The sequence below is a fragment of the Gallinula chloropus genome, assembly GCF_964237585.1.
Source record: "Gallinula chloropus genome assembly, chromosome: 1".
NCBI lineage: Eukaryota > Metazoa > Chordata > Aves > Gruiformes > Rallidae > Gallinula > Gallinula chloropus.
The window spans coordinates 184,575,791-184,596,905 of record NC_140085.1 but is presented as its reverse complement, the minus strand read 5'-3'; the positions used below and the strand labels follow the sequence as shown (position 1 = coordinate 184,596,905).

Sequence of the window (21,115 nt, the reverse complement as noted above, 5' to 3'; positions counted from 1 at the left end):
GACCTCCTTCTCTTCCCATGTTTCCTGAGTTAAGGGAATATCTCAGAAAAGTTAAAGCAGTTTGGGGTCACAAATTACTCTTCGGTTTCTGCCTCAGAAAACTGGGTTATTATGCGTCTCTTCTGGTGTCTCCTTCACCACCAGTCTCAGGACCACTCATAGACACCATCCACCTTTCACTGCTGTGGACAAGCCTTTGATCATCCTCAACAGCACAAATGTACTGGGTGCAAGTTCAGACTGCTTTACTGTACATAATTTGGGGACACCCATCTCTGAGGCATCTGAATGCTTGCTTCAACTACTTAGCATGATCTGCTGCATCACCTTTTCCTCGGTGAGGAAACTTCTGTAAGCTCAAGGTGGGCCCACTGTTGTCATTCACAAGTAGAACACATTTGACCTGGAAGGGTGTAAGACACAGAAACCTCAGATGTAAAATTCTTCTTCGTTAGCTGATGAAGCTGGGTCAAAACTACCATGATCACCCAGAGAACAAGAAGCTCTTCTTGAGGACTGTTTTAGCTGTTTGGAGAAAAATGTAGACATGAATGAGCTGGAAGACCGTTCAGAGAGAGAGGAAAGAGAACTGTCAACTGACTCAAAGGTATTGCACATGGCTGATACAGGCCTTACGCTGGCAGTCGCCTGTTTGGTTTTACTGACAGTTTGCTTCTGTGGGGGAAGAGAGGCTTCCAAGTCATCGCAAAATCCATTAAGGGCAGAGTATGCAGAGACCACAGATAGGTCTGAGAAGGACAGCTTCATCCCTGTGTCTACATCAGTCTCCTGGGCACCCTCCAAGTCATCAATGTTAAGCCTGGGGCTGCATCTCCATGTTTTTAACCTGGTGGCAGGTGACCCAACGTTTAGAAACTGAAATGGTTTACTGAAATGAAAGGTATCTGAGGCTGAGGAGTTCACTGTGGGCAAGCAGAACAGAGACTTGCTTCGTTGAAATGACCATGAAATGCTGGAGGCACTGCTGGATCTGTGTGTGAAATCTCCTTGATCACTATGCCTCAAGTCCTGCTGGGAGAAACCAAGATGGTGACCAAGGCCATTTGCATGATGTACCTTGTTTTGGCCTGTTTCTTTTGGTTGTTCAGGGACAGATTCGTGGCTCTGAGGAAGAAAGGCTGGCAGACTGGTGAAGCGGGAATCTGTTGACACAGATGGATATGGTTGCTGGTTCTTCTTTGCAGACTTCCTACACCAACTGCGTGCTTGCTGCAGCCGGGAGAGGAAGAAAAGAGATCACATTAATAGGGAATTGGCAGTCTTACAAGCGTGAGTCTCCATTGCTGAGTTGTTACTGCAAATAATTATGAAGCAGACTTCATTCAGTATGCTTGCAGCAAATGTTTCACTTCAATAACAAAGAGAAAGCACCCTGCCAAAATCCCAAATATTTACATAAGAAGCCTTGAAGACAACAAGAACAAATTGTGGAAGAGCCTTGCCTTGGGGGCTGAATTACACTAGCTTGAAATTCTCACTTATTATTGACTCATTTAAATTCATTCACATACCGTCTTTCAACATTACTGCCTTAGTGGACAGCTAAAAAACAAAAATGAAGAAATGGGAGATGTGTGTTACCATCATTATTATTTCTTATTTCTTCCTTACTGTGGTGCAAATGTTTTTATTTTTTTCCTCTGAAACATTAAAAAGCCTTTAGCAAGCAGTGTCATTCTCTGTTGTCTCAATGGGAGTTTCCTCCTTTCAAATCTTTCACATTTTCTCTTTCACATTTTCTTTTTCACATTTTCTCTTTCACATATGGTTATTTCAACAGTGCACCACAGAACTTACTTGCTGTCTTAATTAGCCCCTAATGAATCATTGAAAGCTTTGGTTGGAAGGGACCTCAAAGATAATCTAGGGACAGCCTCCATTAGACCAGGTTGCCCACAGCCCCATCCAACCTGGCTTCTCATAGTAAAGAATTTCTTCCTAACGTCTACTCTAAACCTACCCTCTTTCACTTTAAGGACATCTTTGGACACCTAGTTTTCTTGTAGACACCTAGACTAAAGATCTAACCTGATGGTTATGATCTGGATCTGGACCTGAATCTCATTCCTAAGGCAGGATTCAGCTGTCTACCTGCCAGATACTTCAGCATTTGCTCAGGGGCAGCACCTACAAATGGAGAGACAGTGTTCTCAAGAAGCTGCTGGAGGCCACGTGTCCTTCGTGTTGGACTATACACTTACGTGTGGGTAACTAAGCCTTTAATCTCTGAGCAATCATGAAGTTCTTCATCATCTTCTCAACAGTTCTTCACGACTAATCTCAGTAAAGCTTTTAGAAGTTCACATTTTAAAAAGCCTAACGTAAATTCTTCTTACTGGAATTTCTCACATAATGCCAAATGCTACATTTCTGTCCCAAAAGGGACAGTGGGACAACTCAGTTATGGGACTTGTTGGTTGGAAACAACAGAGGAGGAAGTACTAGTTATCTTGGTCACTTGGTCGCTACCAAAGTGACAAAGCTGTGACAAACATGATTCTGGGCAGTCACAGGTGAGCTAAAAAAGTATTTCACTACATACAACACTGCTATGGCCGGATCCAGAATGTTGCACGTGACACAAATCGTGCTCATATGAAAAAGAATAAATTTAAACCGAAAAAGATGCAGCCACAAGAAAAAAAAAAACAAAAACTAAACATAAAATATTAACTATCCATTAAAAAACTGAACCACAAACTAATAAAAGGTTTCTAATCACAACAGTAGACGAGGGTGAGCAATGGATAAAGATGGAGCTTTCTCATTTTACCAAAGGGATTATATGACATGACAAAAAGGGATCAGACCTGGCCATCAAGGAGGTCCTTTGTATCCACTGCCTCTAAAAGAACTCCATACATTGCTGCTTCTAACATCCTGCTAGTGTACATCCCATTGTCTTAGTGACCCAGATCTGTCATAACCATCTTCTGGTTTTTATTGCGGCGACTTTATAGGCAAGAAAAGGATTTTCACATCTGCAAAAAATGTTTTGCTCATTCGTTATCATCTAGCTAGAGGTGATTTATAGGACAGCCAAACCATAGGAGTTCACAGGCGTTGTAGATGAGTATCTATATATATACAACTGTACATATAATGAGGTATGTTAATTCAAAACCTATTTCTGTGTAATATAATAAGCATTTTTTCTTAATGCTGTAAAGAAGTAAATGAATGGATTGGTAAATTAACCACAATAGTGTAGCAGTTTCATTAACTGATAAGAAATTGAGTACAAAAGAGTAAAATAAAATAACTCAGATTGTCAACAAAACATTAACCAGAAATCACTTTAGACCTCTACATGTAACATTGTTTTGTTTATGCAATAGGTGAGCTAATTTGTTTAAAAAAAATTACTCAGCAAGATGAAAGGCTTGTTTCCATGAAGAAAATGCCAGCTGTTTCTTAACTGACATGTCTGGATAACCCAGCAATAACAATATGACGCGCTGAAAGTACACAACGAAATCGCCATACCCTGCTGATGAGTTTTTTCAAGGAAAACACTCATTAAATTGCTGTTTGCACTACCAAAATGTACTATTTTTTTTTTCTGTTCAGACACACTACATGGACTCAACCACCACGCACACTGAATCAACGGAAGCATCTCCAGAACGTTTCTCCTACCTCTCAGAGAGAAGATGGTGGATTGCCTGACCATGGCTAGGTTTTATGCTAATTTCTTGTGTTTTCATAGACTTAGTTGACAATTTGGCAAATAAAACATTCAAAGAAACCAGAGATCCAAGCAAATGTAGTCTTCTAGCTTGTGGACATTCCTCTTATGAAGAGAGGCTGAGGGACTTGGGACTTTTTAGCCTAGAGAGGAGAAGACTGAGGGGAGATATGTAATATGCTTCCAGTGACGAGAAAAATCTACTTTTGGTAAGATAGTAGTTTTAAGGTTTTGTTATTTCTACTTTATTTCCTAGCTCTTTTAACATTCCTGTAGCCAGATAAGAACATTTCATTTTATACAAGGTATTTGCTGTGTTTTATACAAGGTATTCACTCCACAGCCTCTCTGGGCAATCTGTTCCAGTGCTCCATCACCCTCACAGTGAAAAAGTTCCTCCTTACATTCACATGGAACTTCCTATGCTCCAGCTTGTACCCATTGCCCCTTGTCCTATCACTGACCATCACTGAGCAGAGCCTGGCCCCATCCTCCTGACTCTTGCCCTTTACATATTTATGAACATAAATAAGGTCACCCTCTCAGTCTTCTCTTCTCCAAGCTAAAGAGGCCCAGCTCCCTCAGCCTTTCCTCATAAAGAAGGTGTTCCACATCCTTAATCATCTTATTGGCCCTGTGCTGGACTCTTTCGAGGAGTTCTATGTTCTTCTTGAACTCAGGCACCCAGAACTGGACACAATATTCCAGTCTCACTAGAGCAGAGTACAGGGGGAGAAGGACCCTTCTTGCCCTACTAACCACACCCCTTCTAATACACCCCGGGATGCCATTGGCCTTCTTATCCACGAGGGCACATTGCTGGCTCATGGTCATCCTGCTGTCCACCAGGACACCCAGGTCCCTCTCACCGATGCTGCTCTCCATACTTTCATCTTAAAAGCAACGTAACTGAACACTTTCCTGACTGTAAGAGTACCAGACTGCACAACTATACTACAGGTAGAGTGTTGCAGAATGGCTTGAGAAGCAAGGCCATGAGCCTATGGAGCAGCTGTTCAAGCAGTCGCCTGTGCAGCTTAGTAAGACTAGGCCCCACGCTGTCTTGGTGAGAACAAAAGGATCAACAATCAGTCAGTGTATTCTTGTGTATCATGTAGCAAGGCCATGGGATGTGGGAGCAGGAGGTGTGATAAGGATTCAGTGCTCCTGGGACTGAGAGAGACATGATTCCCAGGCTGCAAGATGGGTGGAGTATGTAAATGTAACCTTTAGTTAAGAGCCAATTAAAATACGACAAGTATAACACGTGGTAGTAATAGTATAAAAGGAAGTGTGTGCTTGCAATAAAGTTGAAGTGCTTTATCAATCCCATTGATTGGCAGCATTTTTCCCTCTCGTCGCAGCAGTAGAGTATCGAGAAGCCCCATCTCATGACATACTAGTGAACAAAGATCACAGGCTAATCCTACATTGTAGAGAACTGGATTATGTGGACTAATAAGACTTTTCTATATCTGCATTCTGTAGCTTGCCAGAGATGACAGAGAGGATTCAATGATTTAGCAAGGATTAAAAATCAGGCAAAACTAGCTCTTAGTCCTGTGTCAGAGGACTGTTTTTGGCTGCGCTCACCCGTATCACCACAGCACGGCACAGGGAGATCTGCATGCAGTGGTGCATTCATGGGATCGGTCCTCTTCGTTTCAACCTTACAGCACCTGACAGTCCCACACAATTCAAACTGGATTTCCATGTGTGACTGCTCTCAGAAGAAACCACGACAAGCAAGTAAGTGGGAGACACTGATCTTCCATGGGCATGGGATGCTGGAAACAGCAAGACCTATTTTTGTGTCTTGAGGATGTTGTGATTCACATGCAGATACTCTTCTCAGCAGAGCAGCTTTTTCCTCCTCTCCAGTTCTTTCCTTGGCTTTGGAAGCTGTTACATCTGCTTTTTTGTTTTTCTTTTTTTTTTTTCTTCCTTTTTAAAGTCCTTATCTTCATCCTTCTCCCAGCTTGTTTTCTGCATTGCCTGTTACCTGGCTGCAGCCTGGCAGAGCCCTGCCTGGTACAGCCATCCTGCCTGTGTCAGACACAAGCACAGCAGAGGTGTTGGGAGAAGGGGTCGCCCATCTGCAAGAACAAAGACTTGATGCAAACCACCATGTTGATTTTGACTGAAATTCCAAATACAGGCAGAGAGACCTGTCAGACCTCGTCATAGAGACATACAACAAACCCAGCCATTGACCAAACCGCCTGAGATTAGCTCTCTAACAATACAGATTTTTTCATGTGGCGCTAATTTGCTGCTCATTTATAATCCCTGCACAAATCTTTGTGAAGCCTGGGGGGATTTAGAGTCTTTGTGTATTACAATGGGCTGCAGAAGAATTTCATGACAAATATCCGGGAAAGCCATAAACAACTTGGGGTGAACCTTGCAGAAATGCACTTTCTACTTCACCTGGGCTGCCTACAAATGACACACAAAAAATTCATGGGTGCTCCTGCCATCTATTTTAAGTTATCTGCTTTTTAAGAAAGTGGAGAGTGATCTCGTTACACACTATCTGTACTAAGCACTGCAGGCAAGGTTCTGCTGAGGTCAGAACCCAGCCAAACAGCCAACACAGCAATGACATCACCATCTCAAGCCCAGATTTTGCTTTCCCTGTTAAACAGGAGTTCAGTGGTCTTTGTTTAATTATATTAAAGCCAGTGGGATTGATCCAGGGAAAAGAAAATCAACACAGGAAAAAGTAACAGAGGTTAGTCTTCAGTATCACCATCACTCTTACTTGCAAGGCACAACGTATTCAGAAAGGCAGCATATCAAAATATAAAATGTATAAATTTGTTTTAAAATTGAATTGGCCATATTGTGGGTCTGTCCTTTCTACCAGTTTCAATGGAACCTAAAAGTAATTTTTGTAAAGCCATCTGTACACATCCTTGCTTGTCCTTGATGCTTTCCTTGAGTGTGTCCTTCCTCTTTGTGTCCAGATCTGCTCTGTCCACGCTATTAATTCAAGCAAGCTTGAAGCTCTTTATTCACCTTCATTTTCCTTCTTACAGATCAAACTGTTCTCTGCAAAATTCCCCTCTCTTTGTCTGTTCTTGTCTTTCCTTTTTACTTTCTCTGCTTCCTGGACTACTTGCTCATCTTCTTCTCTTCTACTTGTACTTAACTGTAGTGACTCAGGACTGCAGTAGCAGGACTGCGCTTTCTGTCCTTTATTTCCTGGAGCTTGCAATTGGTAATGCTTTCAGTAACAGGGATGAGATGATTTAACTGTGTTTAAGACTAGAGGCATCCATTATATCATCCTATCTGACCTTGTGTTCATCATTTTACAAATCATTAAGCCATTTCTTTACTGAGCCTGCTGACATTTTAGGCAGATGAAAGCATTTCAGTTTTCAGGAGACTAAATTGCTGCCTGCTTCAGACAGGGGCATAAGATAGAGGTGCCATGAAGCCCGAGGCACCTGTAATGGAAGCAGATTACCTAATGCTCCCAAACTAGTTACATGGTTTATCAAGATCATACAAACGCTGGATGATTATGAAAGCACACAAACTGGAAACTAAGGGAAGTAGAAGGAAGACAGCTTTGTGTTTGGACAGAGGAACTGCAGAGCCAGGTCAGGTTTGGCAGGGTTTGGTGGGTCAGATGAAGTAAATGCAACCGTGACTACACTGACTTGTGTCCTAAACATCTCAATGGAAACAGACATGGGCCCTGAGCCTCCAAGATCTGCATCTCTTTGGACAAGATAAGCTTGAGAGGCAAACTTCCTCATGCTACAAGAGTATGAAATATTTCTTTTAGTTTCAGTTAAGGCTGGGAAACGAAAAGGAAAACTATTGTCCAAACCTCAGATCTTGTAATTTTTGGCATCAACAGCTCAGTAACACCCACTCTTGTTGCCCACATGTCTAAGGGCATTTTCTGCATTGTCCATGTCCTCTCATCCCAGCTCCTCGCTTCAGTTATGACCAGTCTCCAGCACCCTGTAAGAAGGCCCTGTCTCTGCTCCCCAAAACACATTGGGTCAGCAGTGCATCATGGAAAAACCTTTTCCCCTGATCTCTGCTATCTACTTTGAGCGTGATGTTTGACTACAAGCATACTTTTCATGCAGATATGTATGTTTTAAATAAACTGAAGGAAGTAAAGGCACATTTGTTCCCCTCGTGGCCCCAGATAAAAGGGAATGAAGAGATGAGTACATGAGTCTCACAGACACCTGTATATAATACACTGAATAAACAAAGATGTTTTGAACTATAAGCTTTTGATTCTTTTTTCTGTATAACTTCTTTGCTGATGTCCGTGGAGGCTTGTAACCTTCATGCTGTTTCCCATCTTCAGGCCTTGTGCACTGCACATGCCTAGTGCAGAATGCCTTTATGCATGCAGCTGGCAAACATCTGCAGCCCCAAGTTGACTTCTGGTGACTCCAAGTTAACAGTAACATACTGATCTTGTACATACACAACTGCAGCTGACCTCATGAAACCATGAGGGAATGACCACAGATCTAGAACATTCATTTTTGTACACCAAGTGATGGAAAAATCTCCAAGGCAGCAGAGAGCTGAGTTTGCAGGTAGCACAGAAGCAGGTCAATCATTCTGAATGGCCAGGTCCACAATCTTTTCTCAGAACCAAATCTTCAGGTAAGGAACCATGTTACCTAAACATGGTTATACCACTTCTGAACTCAAGATTATGCTTGCTTGGTAGAGGTAAGAAGAACATCGACCAGTTAACTCCGCAAATGGGCTAAAAAATCTTCTAACTAAAAGCTGTGACCAGTTAACATCTGCACTGCTATTTCAAGGATGCTTTATAAAGCAACACTAGGCAGAAAATAACCACCCCATAAACAGCATTGGTTCATTAGCACAACAACTGGCATAAAAGCCTTACAACATGGCATCTGAATACCTTGTTTCAGGTATGATTAGCATAGACTGGTAACAAACAACACTTCTCTTAGGATTTTTTTTTTTTGTCTTTGCTTTCTGGCAAGGTTGTTTGGCTCTTGGTTCTGAAGATGGTGGAGAGGGAGGGACTTCAGCAAGAAATTAGTTATTACAGGGTGAATCAGGTACCTAAACATACATGTTTGGTGCATTCTGGTATCTCCTAGGGTGCCTGTGTGGCATTTCAGAAGGGCACAGTCCTTCCGTAGGTCCTGAGTCTGATGTGCCAGGACACCTCTTCTGGGGTGGTTCAGGTACCTTTCAGCATGTAAAATGTCAGTAATTCTTACTTAAGCACTGAGTCACTGCATAGGTGAGATACTCATTTACTGTCGCCCACCTTCCTCTCAAGTATGTCTGCATGTTCCCCCTCATGCAGAGTAGCTAGGAAATTTTGCCAAAATGTTATTTTACCTTTCCTACCCTATCCAAAGATACACTCACAATTTAAAGAAGCCATCTGTGCACTTCCTTCCCTTTGTTCACTATCCATGTTTTCCAAACATGCATGGCCAAAGCCAGTCCCATCCGTTATTAACCTTTCCTGCTTCCCATGTTGCATTGCCAGGAGCGCAAGTTCATTAGCACTTCAGCTGCCTCTGTGGGGATTATGGCCAGAGGCAGCCAGGAATTTGGACAAGACTTATAAAACTGTCAGTATATCCAGTATACCAGTATATGGTTTATTCTTAGCTATATTATTTACATATTCTTCCCACTCCTCTGACAAGAGCTCCCCAGAGCTCCTGCTTCTGGGCTCAGGGCTGGTGAAGTAGTGTGGGTGTCTTCCCACAGGATGCAAACATGCTCTTGAGCCTTGCTCCCACTAAAGTCAACTGAAGCTTACCCTTTGCCTCAGCTGGAACGTAGCTGGACCCTTGGAGCTAACTTGCCAATGTGGAAAAGCTAGTGTGACAAAATTATTTTGAAGGGCTTCATTGCAAATGAAGGAATAGTTCCTGTGGTATTAAACAGACTTATCCTGCCTATGAATAACTTCATTTTCTCTTGCATGGACTTTATCTAAGCCCCTTGGTAATTGCATTTGTAAAATGGGTTAAGAACACAGATCAATCTGGCTGGCGAGTATCCAAGTCCCTGTAAGCACACCAAGAAAAACACAGAAGTCACATCTTGTTAGTCTAATCACGGAGGTATAGTAAAAATTCAACCATTAAACACTGCCTGTAATTTAATAGGGATGTTAATCTACCACTTTGGCTATAATCGGTAATTTTAATCTGTAAAAAGGTGCAGTATCTATATGAAGTAAATAAAAATATTCTGATGATTACTAAATGCCAACTGATGTGCGGGCTAAAAAATACAAGGACGTCATTGTCTGGGTTCATAGAACTGGGAAGAAGTTAAATTTATGACCAGCATTGTGGCATTCATAATGTTGTTAATAGCAGCACTCCCTGAGATACCAAAAGTAGTCCTGTAAGTTTAAAAGGTAGATAATATAATTGTTCTGAACTCAGAATGAGTTAAGAGAATATAAGGATCACCAAATTCAGTGTTCCTTATAACCCATACTCCATCCTATAAACCCCTTTCCTTAACTGACCATCCTGTCTTGAATTAGAGTATTAATATGATTGCACTTGGTGGGTGGATGTTATGTAGTTGGTCATCAATATGGACAACTGTCAATTTAAATTTACTTATTGACAGTTTTTTGTTCCTGAGCCAGAAGAGACATTTAGTGAAACAGCCTCTTCCCATTCCCGCCGTTTACCTTCTGGTATATTTTCTGAGTTCGGTCAGAGATCCCTTCAGACTTACTGGCTAGGGTCAGATGAGCCTACTCTTCCAGTTTCCATTTGTAAGCCAGTCCCTCCAGTCTTCCAGTCTCTCTGAATGAGGTGAGAGCCCTTTTCTGTACCTGCAGACAGGTGAGACCCATGCAACCTTGTGCAATGGCACAAATATTTCCCACACTCCTTGGGGATATGAATTTGGGTACACACCAGAGAATCCACTTTTCTTTTCATGGCAGTGTTGCACAGGTGACTTATAGTCAGATGAGTACATTTCTGATTGGATGGACTTGTTTAAAACCTGTGTGCCAGGACCTAGACTTCATGACTTCATAATCACATAAATTAGATCCAAAGGCTCTGCTTTCCCCTCATGTTGCATATATTAAACTTCTTTTGCTGCAGCACACTTCCAATAGGGTAATTTCCATTCCTCTAGCTTCATTTCCATTTGCTGTTTTTCCTTCCTGCATCATCATCTTCACAAAAACAGAAATTAAAAGCATGGCACTTGGAGGCCATGCTTAGTAGGCATTTGGTCTTCTCTTTTGGTGCATTTGGCTAAAATCTTATTCTGATTTTCCTTGCAGGGTTTACCTCAGCCTGCTGTTTGGCAAGTCTTGCTTTACCTCTGTACTGCCTGGCACTTGTTATTTCTGAAAATTTACGTCATGTAGCAGAAACCTCCTGAAAAAAAGAACTGGGGAAAAGGGAGGCAGGTGACTTGTGGCTGCTGTGTAGGATCATAGAATCATAGAATGGGTTGTAAGGAACCCAAAGGATCATAGAGTTCCAGCCCCCTTGCCACAAGCAGAGTCACCAACCTCCAGGCCTGGAGCTACACAAGGTTGCCCAGGGCCCCATCCAACCTGGCCTTGAACACCTCCAGGGACGGGGCATCCACCACCTCTCTGGGCAGCCTGTTCCAGCACCTCACCACTCTCTCTGTAAAAAACTTCCGCCTAATATCTAATCTGAACCTTCCCTCCTTTAGCTTTAGTCCATTCCCCCTTGTCCTACCATTGTCTATCCTTTTAAAAGTTGATTCCCCTCCTGTTTATAAGTTCCCTTCAGGTACTGGAAGGCTGCAATGAGGTCCCCCTGCAGCCTTCTCTTCTCTAGGCTGAACAAGCCCAGCTCCCTCAGCATGTCTTTGTAGGGGAGGTACTCCAGCCCTGCTGATGGCTCTTGTAAGCTTAAATTTACGAGTTCGAAGTTATCCCAGGCTACCACAGATATGCCTATAGTTCAAGCAGTAACTCTGTCAAACTGGCGACTGTCTTGGCAGATGGGCAGGGAAGCTGAATTGCCTCCTGAGCCCTACATGTGTGCTGTTCACCTCTGGCATGGGGTGTCTCTGTGGGTGACATCTGCAAAGTGTCATCAGACTTCACCAGCCTCTATATGTGACTCACAGATGCCCTGTATAACTGCATTTTCAGTCACAGGAGCTACAAACCCAGAGGTACTGTGTTGCAGGGGTTGTGCACACCTCTCTGCGTGCTGGGAGGTCTGTGCAGTTGAAGGATGGCACCCAAAATGCCTCCTCCACAGAAACAAGGTCAGACAATTTGACAAGCTTCACAAACACAATTCACTCTAAAAAAAACAACCAGCCCTTCTTCAAAATCTGCACAACAGTCTTATGAAGGTGAGGGTCTGTGCTCCTTGATCCAAACACTGAGCAGCAATAAATACCTCTGCAGTGCAGGAATGCACATTAACCTGGCTCTGGATGGCCACAGACAACCCCTCTGCAGGGCAGACAGCTATTAAAAGCCTGCTGCTTGTTATCCCCTTTATCTCCCTTGGATGTGGTGTGGTGAAGCACAGCACGCTGATCCATTGCCCAGATACGGTGCCTACAGATGTCCTGACAAATAAATTCTCTGTTAGGACTTGGTTGTGAGCACTTGAGATTAGTTCAAAAGGAGAGTCTGTGGGAATGAATCTGTCAGACTGCTCCTCAGGGTGCATTTCTTTTCCTTCACCACCTCTCTCCCTATCTTGATAATCACTGTACAAGAGAGAGATGCAGTTTGTCACCCTGTGATGCTAGAAAATAACAAGTACCATCAGGAATTCTGCCTGTCTTCCATAAAAATCTCATAGCCAAGAGCTTTTTTATAAACCTCTGTCAGTTCTGTGCCTGTATTTCTTACAAAACTACACCCATCAACCATCATTTCTCCACTTGGGCTCATAATTCCTTTCCTCCTCCTTCTTTTAAACAGAAACCTCATCTCACATCACTCTTTGCATAAACTGAGGTTGACCGATATCTCTGTAGTATCACCCTCTGCTTTCCTGATTCGTTACACACACGCAGCAGGAGGTTTCAAGTTCTTTCTTTAGCAGTACTGTCCTGGCTCTTTCTCTTAAGACAGAGCAAGAAAAAAACCCTTGCAAGCCTCCTTTTCTGGCTGCCACTGCAGGTTACACTTTCCAGCATAAAACCAATACACGTGCTCCTCTTTTCCCATGGACTGAACTTACCTGCAAAAGGATCCTATTTCCATCGTGGTCTTCTGTCTGCCACCTGCCTTCACTGATGGGGCTGCAAGGGTTGGGCAAGAGAGGTACAAGCTGCCCCACATCTTTAACTCTGAACTCCATCACTGCTGACTCTGTCGGCACCGGCACCTGCCCCTTTGGAAGTTTTTTTAAAGAAAACTGGATGTCTATTTCCATGTTAGAATAGATAGGAAAAACACAGAAGTCCACTTTTTTCTGACAGACTGGTCTTTTCAGTATTAACTCGTACAATTTCAAAATGTCAACGAAGTTCTCGCTCCTGCAGTATATAGTGAAACGGATGATTTCCCTCCCGTAGTGCACAGGCCGAATGGCCCACAGAGGGGTCTCTGGAGCCAAAGTGTAAAAGTCCTGGCTGCATGGCATGTAAGGGAGGAACTTCCCATGCACTCGCTCGGTGTGGTGGTAGTGCCAAGGTGGCCGCTGAAAGGTTTCGTGGAGCTGCAAGATGGGTTCTTCTCCATATTCCTCCTGCAGAAACAGAATGATGGCAAGGGCTGGCTGAGAAACTCCAGCCTTACCCGGCTTCCTGCGCTTCTTGGGCACCCGTCTTTCTGAGACTCGGAACAGCTGGAGGTCTGGATGGATCCAGGCTAGAAGCTTATCGATAGCTCGCTGAAGAGTCTTGGATTCACCTGGGTCTGTGATAATATGTACGCTAACAAGGAATGGATCTTGTATGCCTTCCACAGAAAGTTCACCTGAGAGTATAAAAAGAAAAATATCCTTTAGGATTTGTAACCAAGTTGTCAACATCTAGGTCATCCTTAAAGGAAAAACAGCCTACTTGGTCACACTGAGTGTTTTTTCCCCTCTCTCTTGAGTTCACCTGCAGTAAAATAAAAGTAACATGCAGGGATATAGCAATAGAAGGCAGAGAAGTTTCCTCAAGCATACCATAAGACCTGCTGTTCCCACTGAGGTAGCATTCAAAGATGTTACCCAGTGTGCATTGTTGTGCTAGCAAAGAGCTGCCCTATACAGCTGAGAGGTAGGAAAGACCAAAATACGGACAGTATAGAGTAGAGAAAGGGACACTAATGATGTGCAGAATGATGAGAGTGGACAATGTTCACCCCACCTTGTTTTAATTTGTGCCAATTGGCTCAGGGCATGGAAATCACACCACTAAACTCCACTCTATCACCTTGACATTGGAGTTTTCCACCTAGTTAAGAGTGTTCTGCGTCCTGGAGGCAACTGTTTTAATAAGTAAGGCAAAGTTTGTAGGGAGAGGTAATATCTTTTATTAGACCAACTGATACAGTTCAGAAAAAAAACAGACAAGCCTTCAGGCACACAAGTCCTTCTTCAGGAAAAGATATTACTTGTCCCTACAAATCCTGCACTGTTGGTCTTCAGACCGTCAAGATTATAATGCCACTGCTTCAAGGTTTTTATAAGATTAGAGAAGGCTGGTAAAAGCAGGAAGCACAAAAATTTACACTTACTCAGGTGGAAAAAAGAAACCTCTAGTTAGCCTTGGGAATGTTCTGCTGGAGTCACGTGCCAATAAAGATGCACATGAATGGAGATGTGAGACAGTTTAATAAATTATCCAGGTAATCTGGATATATTTTCTGAAATGATTGTCCTTCTGTGGTGTTTTGAAACCACCTCCATGTCTGAGACCCCAAGCCTGGGCACAAAGCCTAAACGTGTGAAGCTTTAGAAAGGCTTCCCAAGCTTTTAATTGTGCAGATCACTTAATAGGGGGATTGTCTCATATGCTCTTTTCCCTCTTGTTGACATCTCCCTCCTCCCTCCTGGCATCAGAATAACATTCCTGTGATACTTCAGCAATTGCTTTAGTGGAAAAGCAGCATTATACAAGTAGTGTATTTTAGTTGTCTTTCAATACAGAATAGCTGCAAGACCCACTGAAAAGCTAGATGCAACTGCATAGCTTTTCAGAGATGGCCAGGAAACATGCTTCAGTTTAGGGGCTGCAGAAAGATCTGGTTTGCAGAGCAAATAGGAAGCATGAATTTTTCCTAGGGGAGATATAGAAAACCCGGGTAAATAATCAAAAACACAATTACAGCAGAGTTCTCGTATCTCTGCATGAAATGGGTGATGTGGAGTGACTTGGTCAGGTGGTTAATGAAAGAAGAAAATGAAGCAAAAAAAAAGTAACTGTGAGTACACGGCAAGAGGCTTTGCTGTGGCAATTGTTACTGGTAGGTAATTCTTTGAGATATCCCCTGTGGATAGCCACAGTGGAAGAAAGACAAGGTGTGGGAGGAGGTCTTCTCATGGTCCTTTACATGGGACAGCAGGACAGGAAGGAAAACAAATTGCAGAGGACAGTGATCTAATAAAACCAGAAAGAAACTGCCATAGCTACGCAGCCATTCGTTTTCTGTTTTCTGAGACTGGAATAGAAGATGTTCAGCTCTTTTCTCCTTCTGTTTCCTTTGTTACACAAATGCTATCAAAGCCTGCAACAAGTGACAGGCTTGATATTTGTGCATATAAATGACTGCAGCTCTGAAAGAAGCCCGGGCACAACAATGTGAAGCAAAGGGCGGTCGTTCCTGTTGGCTTCTTGCTCTGCACTGGGAAAAAAAAAAAAAAAAAAGAAAAAAAAATCCCATAGCATGGCTTTTCTGCCCTCCTGTTGCTCAGCATGGGGCAGGGATGCCGAATGGTGAAAGCATTTTTCAAAAGTGGAACCTTGTGAGAGCCAGCCCAGGCATTAGTATTCCGCAGCCACCGCTGCCTGTGCCCATCGTTACCAGATGCTCCCAGAGTCAGCCTCGGACCACCAAAGCACGGCACAAAGCCATCATTAGGAGCCAGGTTTATACATACAGCAAAGCAAATAATCCTTTTTTTTTTTTTTTTTTTTTTTTTTTTGTAGTCAGAAGCAACTATGCTGAAGGGGAAAAAGCAAGAAAAGTGCAACAAATCAGTACAGCAAGACCTTCAGTAGCAAAGATACTTTTCCTGCAACGCTTTCATACCTTTCACCCTGTGGTTTCTGTGCTTATAAAATGGCAGCCCTTTCTATTCTGGCAAGGAAAAAAGAAACATAAGAAAAGCAGAAATATGAGGCAAGGAGCTAAGAGAAACTTCCCCTAAAATGAAGATACGTTGCAAATTGTTTCTGTGTTAACACTAACAAGTCTTTTTGCTTCAACTGACAATGAACCAGGCGGAGGGGGTGGGGATGCTGGGGGAACAGCACCATTTCTCATGACACAGTTCAATTTTGCCCCTGGCAAATTGTCACAAAAGCAAATGAAAGCTCTGCATATATATTAGCCTTCCTGTGTTACTAGTTAATCCCACAGAAAATATCAAAATGCTGAGGCATCTATTTGAAAATAAGCTTTGCAGTTCTCACAGCCATTACAGCTCTTTTCTTGCCTGTGACAGAAGGGGATTAGTTCTTGTTGAGTTGACAAAGCACTAAGGTTGCTAACAGGTAATTACTATCAGGATCCAAAGAGTATTTTACAAATCTAAACTTTTTACTTCTCTCTTAGGTAGCATTAACCACCCATGAAAGGTTAAAGCAAAGAGCCCAAACACTCTGCGGCTCTCACACTTGACATCTTAAGGGTGAGAGCTGAAGGCGGCCTGATAATTTTGTGGCTGAGCTTTGGATGGATCTTTCTCTACATGGTATTTGTATTTGGTTGCAGATGCAATATTGCTGAGCAGAGGAAAAAAAAAAAGGAAGTACTGGAAAGCAGAATGGCAGTCTTGCCCTGTACTTTCCCTGCTGAGAAACCAGGATCTTTTAATTAGAAAGGCAATCTGACATAAGCAGTGGGTCCTTTCAAGTCTGCCTGTGCCAGCTGCCTCATTTCAGGAAGTCTTCGCTGAAATTCAAGCTGCCTTGTCTTGAGGACGGACAGGACAGGTACCTGTCTGTCTAGCCTAGTCGCCCATGTCCCCTGCTGAGTGCATGGAGAGAGGTTGAGGCCTCTGCAATACCTCTGGAGGATGATCTTGCCTTCTTAATTCCTTTCCTTCCCCCTCACTCTGTAGGGAACATCAGTGTCTGCATAGGACAACTCTCTTGGCACCCAGAGCTTCCCAGCCCACTCCTGGCCAGAGGTGCCTAGTGGGATGGCTATGACAGCAGCACTGACCTAGTGACACAAACACCCTGGGTGAAGTGGGAAGCAATGGGTTAAGTGCTCTGCTCCCTTGGGGTGGAGGAAGCCACCTCCCCTGAGAGGTGCCATAAAGACTCAGGTATCTGTAACATCATCCTTGCTGCAGCTGGCCAAGAAGGAAGAGCTCCTGGCCCAAAGCAGGAATTATCTTCAGGTCAGCAACCCTAACAGCTGGGAAGCAGCTAGGCTCAGCTGGAGGTACAGGGAACAGGAGCTACAATTCCTTCTCCCTGGAGCATGTATGCATTTTACATTAAACCACACAAGAGGTAAAATGTCCCTGGAAGAAATGAGCAGTGTTTTCTCCCATGGCACCTGAATAACCCAAGTTTAGAGAAATCTCCCTCTTGTTGGTCCCAGGACTCTCGCATACCTGGCTCCTGCAGAATGGCCACCAGGTTATCTGGCCATGACATGGTGGTCTGGTCCCTCTTTTAGACTGTAAGAGGCCCAGGCTGCATTTCCTCTGGAGCTGCCCTGCACAAGGAGTTGTCCCTTCTTGGACACTTTATTTCAGGATAAGTCACCACCTTTAGTAGAGAAGTCTTGATGACATCTGGTTTCTCCAGTGGACTTGGCTGGAAGCCCACTGACTGCCTAAACCCAGTCCATAGCAGAACTTAGGAAGAAGGTAAGCACCTGTCTCTCTGAAACAGGTCTCCTAAGACTGCATTGATGAAAGAAGAGGTGGACCTCAAGGCCTCTCTGACTCACCAGGAGATATTTAATGAGGGGTTACCTACAGGGTTCAGTAAACCCAGTAAGTGCATGAGCTAGGCTGCAGTCTAGGGTGAAGTTTTAGGCCAACTTGGATCCTGGTCCCAGTTTGTGCATGGGAAAGTGCATTTCCAAACTGTGGTAGATATTTTTAATTTTCTAGCCACCTACATTTCCAATCTTCTATGCAAAAAACCCGGATAAAGTATTCAGCCAATAAATACTTGACAAAAAGGTATTTTTGAGTTGACCCCCAACACTGCATCGAGAACCTGAACACAAGAATGCAAACTCCCATTTTCCCTTCATGGGAACCAGCACCAGAACCTTTCCTACAATGAACAGACTAGATTCCTTTATCACCACGTCAGGCAGTACAATTTCCCATTTCATTCTGACCAAATCGCATGACACGCTACAGGAGATGTAAATCAGGCAATGGGAGAAGATCAGAATGAATGCACCAAGCTCTTGAACTGCAGCTCCCATGGAACATCATTTAATTATCAGGAAATAAATGCTGTAGGAAAGTAATGAAATAAAAAAACCAAACATTACAGATCAGCACTTTCTGTTCATTGTTAATAAATCAAAACATCTCAACTGCAGGAAAGTAAAAACCAAAATTCATCACATACGTAGCATCAGAAAAAGCCATGATAATATTTCCTAATTTAAATTTCCTGGGATTCCTGTTGCACAGAAAATTTCAGTATTTCCCCTATCTCAATCCCATTCTAAACCACCAAGAAATGCTGAAATGGCAGCATTTCTTACTGAACAGGACCTCTGTAGTTTATCTGAGTCCAAGGCAAGATTGATTCCTTTAAGTGTATTAACTGAAACACTAATGGGCAGACACAAAGACAAGCTATTTCCACACACAAGGTGCATCACTTTGTGGACAGCTGCAGCAGAAGCAGTTACTGGACACCTCTGGCAGCAGAACCCACTGCTAGGTCATGCTTTAATGAATTATGCAGCATCAATAATCTTCTGAACAAGTGGGATGTGACAGATTCACCAGCTCCTCCATTCTCTTTCCCTGCTGTTTAATAGCATCTGACAAATGCAGGGCTGCAGGATAATGTGCTTCTCAGCATGCCCAGCTTTGCACACCACCTCAAACTCACGAAGGTTGTTCAGAAGCAGTAAGAAGGAGGATGTTCTGCATGGCACAGCGACAAGAGAAGAAACCTCTTTCCTGCTCCCATCTTTCTGTGGAGCTGCAGTTGAATGGTCTCTAATAGAGATAATGATGCCAGAACACTCACTCCTCTATCCATACTGATGGGGTATTGACAATGCCCAGCAGACCAGCACACTGACAAGCATGGCAAACCAGGCAATCTGCTCCATGATACAGGCTCTCTGCTGTTAATTCAGTTGCTGTAAGACCAAAAAAACACCCCAACTACTGAGCAAAAATAAAATAAAGTTGGAAAATTAAGCCAAATTTTTGCCTGATGGAGATAAAAAGCCTTTTCTGGTATATTAATATGAACAGTCTTCTGAGGTGTCACTGCCCTTCGTGTACAGCATGCAGCCAGCATCGTGACACTGACTCCTAATGTCCAGAGAGGCCCTACATGATCAAGCAAAAGCAATGGCAGATCTCACCATGTGGTACCTTTGCTGTTAGATGGTGCAGCAATTGCTCAAACCCATCACTGTACTACAGTTCTCAGTGAATTCTCATCTCTCCCTCACACCTATGTACAAGTAACCATCTCACTCTCCTTCCTTCACCTCTCCAGGCACACATGCAAACATAGCAAGTGTTCACATCATGTTGACCTTCAAAATAGGCAAAAAAGAAAGGGATAGGAGTGACACATTGTGGGTTTGGCTGTATAATCCCATGTCTCTGACACTACAGCCTTCTTGACATGCCTAGGTGTTCCATATGGGCTTTATGAAGCCTAGAAGCATGGAAAAAATTTAGCTACTAACTTGCTGAAAGGTTAGTAGCTAAAAGAATCTGAAAATTGTGGTGTACCCATACATCTTCAGAAATATTCTCCTGGATGTCAACTGTTGTCATGTCCCCACCTTCCTTCCCACACAGTTCACCATAATTTGAAAGTTCACCTGGTGTCTCAGTCTGCACATGTGTCCCTGGCACAAAACAGACTCACATGATTTGGCTTCTTAAAACTGTCTTCACTGTCTCAGCTGTCTCCACTCAAAAGTTATAATCTACCTCTACTTGCCCATCTAGGGGCTCAAATGGCTTCATCACATAAAGATTAATCCCCACAGGCGACCTGATACCCGTAAGAGAAACAGTAAGGAATTTTATTTCTGGCACCCTGAAAAGTGTTCCTGATCTGTGGAGAACAGCAGGGAATGGTCATTCTGTGTCTTTCAGAAACACACAGGAAGAAACTATAACCAGAAACCCCTGTGTGGGGAAGTCCATCACAACACCAGGCTGCTGCTTGCAGGGTTTGGCCCAGTGAGTATGGTGATGCTGCCGGCATGAATGGGTCTGTGCCACACGGGTAAAACATGGGACTTTAAAGAGCAGCCTAAATTGCAGCTGAGTTAAGCTCAGAGGAGAAATAAAGGAAACATGCATAGATTATTAATGCTCAACTCTTACATTAATTTGTTCTATTCTTATTTTTATATTGTAAAAACAAACAACCTTGCCTTACTTGTTAGGTGAAGGGGTAGGGAGGGGAAAAGGGCCTGAAGCTGAGACACAGAGAGAGCAGTATCCCAAATAGCAGCAGTCTTCCCTTTCAGAAGAGTTAAGCCTTGAAAAGATGCACATCCTTCCCAATCATAAAATTTTCCTAAAGAAAGACACGGGTAGTTGTGCTTGGCAAGGGCTCAGACACGGACCTTTGGTATTAATACCAGATTCTGCACAGAGTGGCAATGTGCACTAATTCAGGAGGACTCCTTTCTGTTATCACCAATAAATCAAAAGCTGTACAATGCATGTCAGCAACTAAATTGCCTCCAACTACTTGGTGTTTAGAGTCCTTTGATTTCAAGCGTTGTGTTTTCTTAAAATGTAAGGCAATAAAAGGGCAGAAATAACGTTGCCTTAAAAAAACCCCAAGAAACTCTGTACACTTGAGCAGCTGATGAATTTGGTCCAACAATGAGCTCCATACCTCACACAACGTACTCTAGTTAACTGAGAGTGTGATTTTATGATGGGCTTAAGACAATTTAAGACTTTGCTGCTGGCACTCTTTCCCCTGCTATTCCCAGCTAAGTGTTTCCAGTGCTTCCCATGTGTCAGATCTAGGTGCAAGTTGAAACAGCTTGCAGAACAGACTGAGAAG

The 21,115-nt window shown here is 43.2% G+C and overlaps 1 protein-coding gene across 1 annotated transcript in view; it reads right to left on the bottom strand.

The window, feature by feature from the left end:
• Positions 1-429: 429 nt before the first annotated feature.
• The window catches only part of FAM124A (family with sequence similarity 124 member A), a gene marked incomplete at both ends in the record, with an annotated part of 42,244 nt that continues 21,558 nt past the window's right edge, over positions 430-21,115 (bottom strand). Inside the window, 2 exons of the mRNA XM_084275738.1 lie at positions 430-1,230; positions 12,928-13,667. Coding sequence (XP_084131864.1) covers positions 430-1,230; positions 12,928-13,667 — 1,541 coding nt within the window. The remainder of the gene's footprint in view (positions 1,231-12,927; positions 13,668-21,115) is intronic.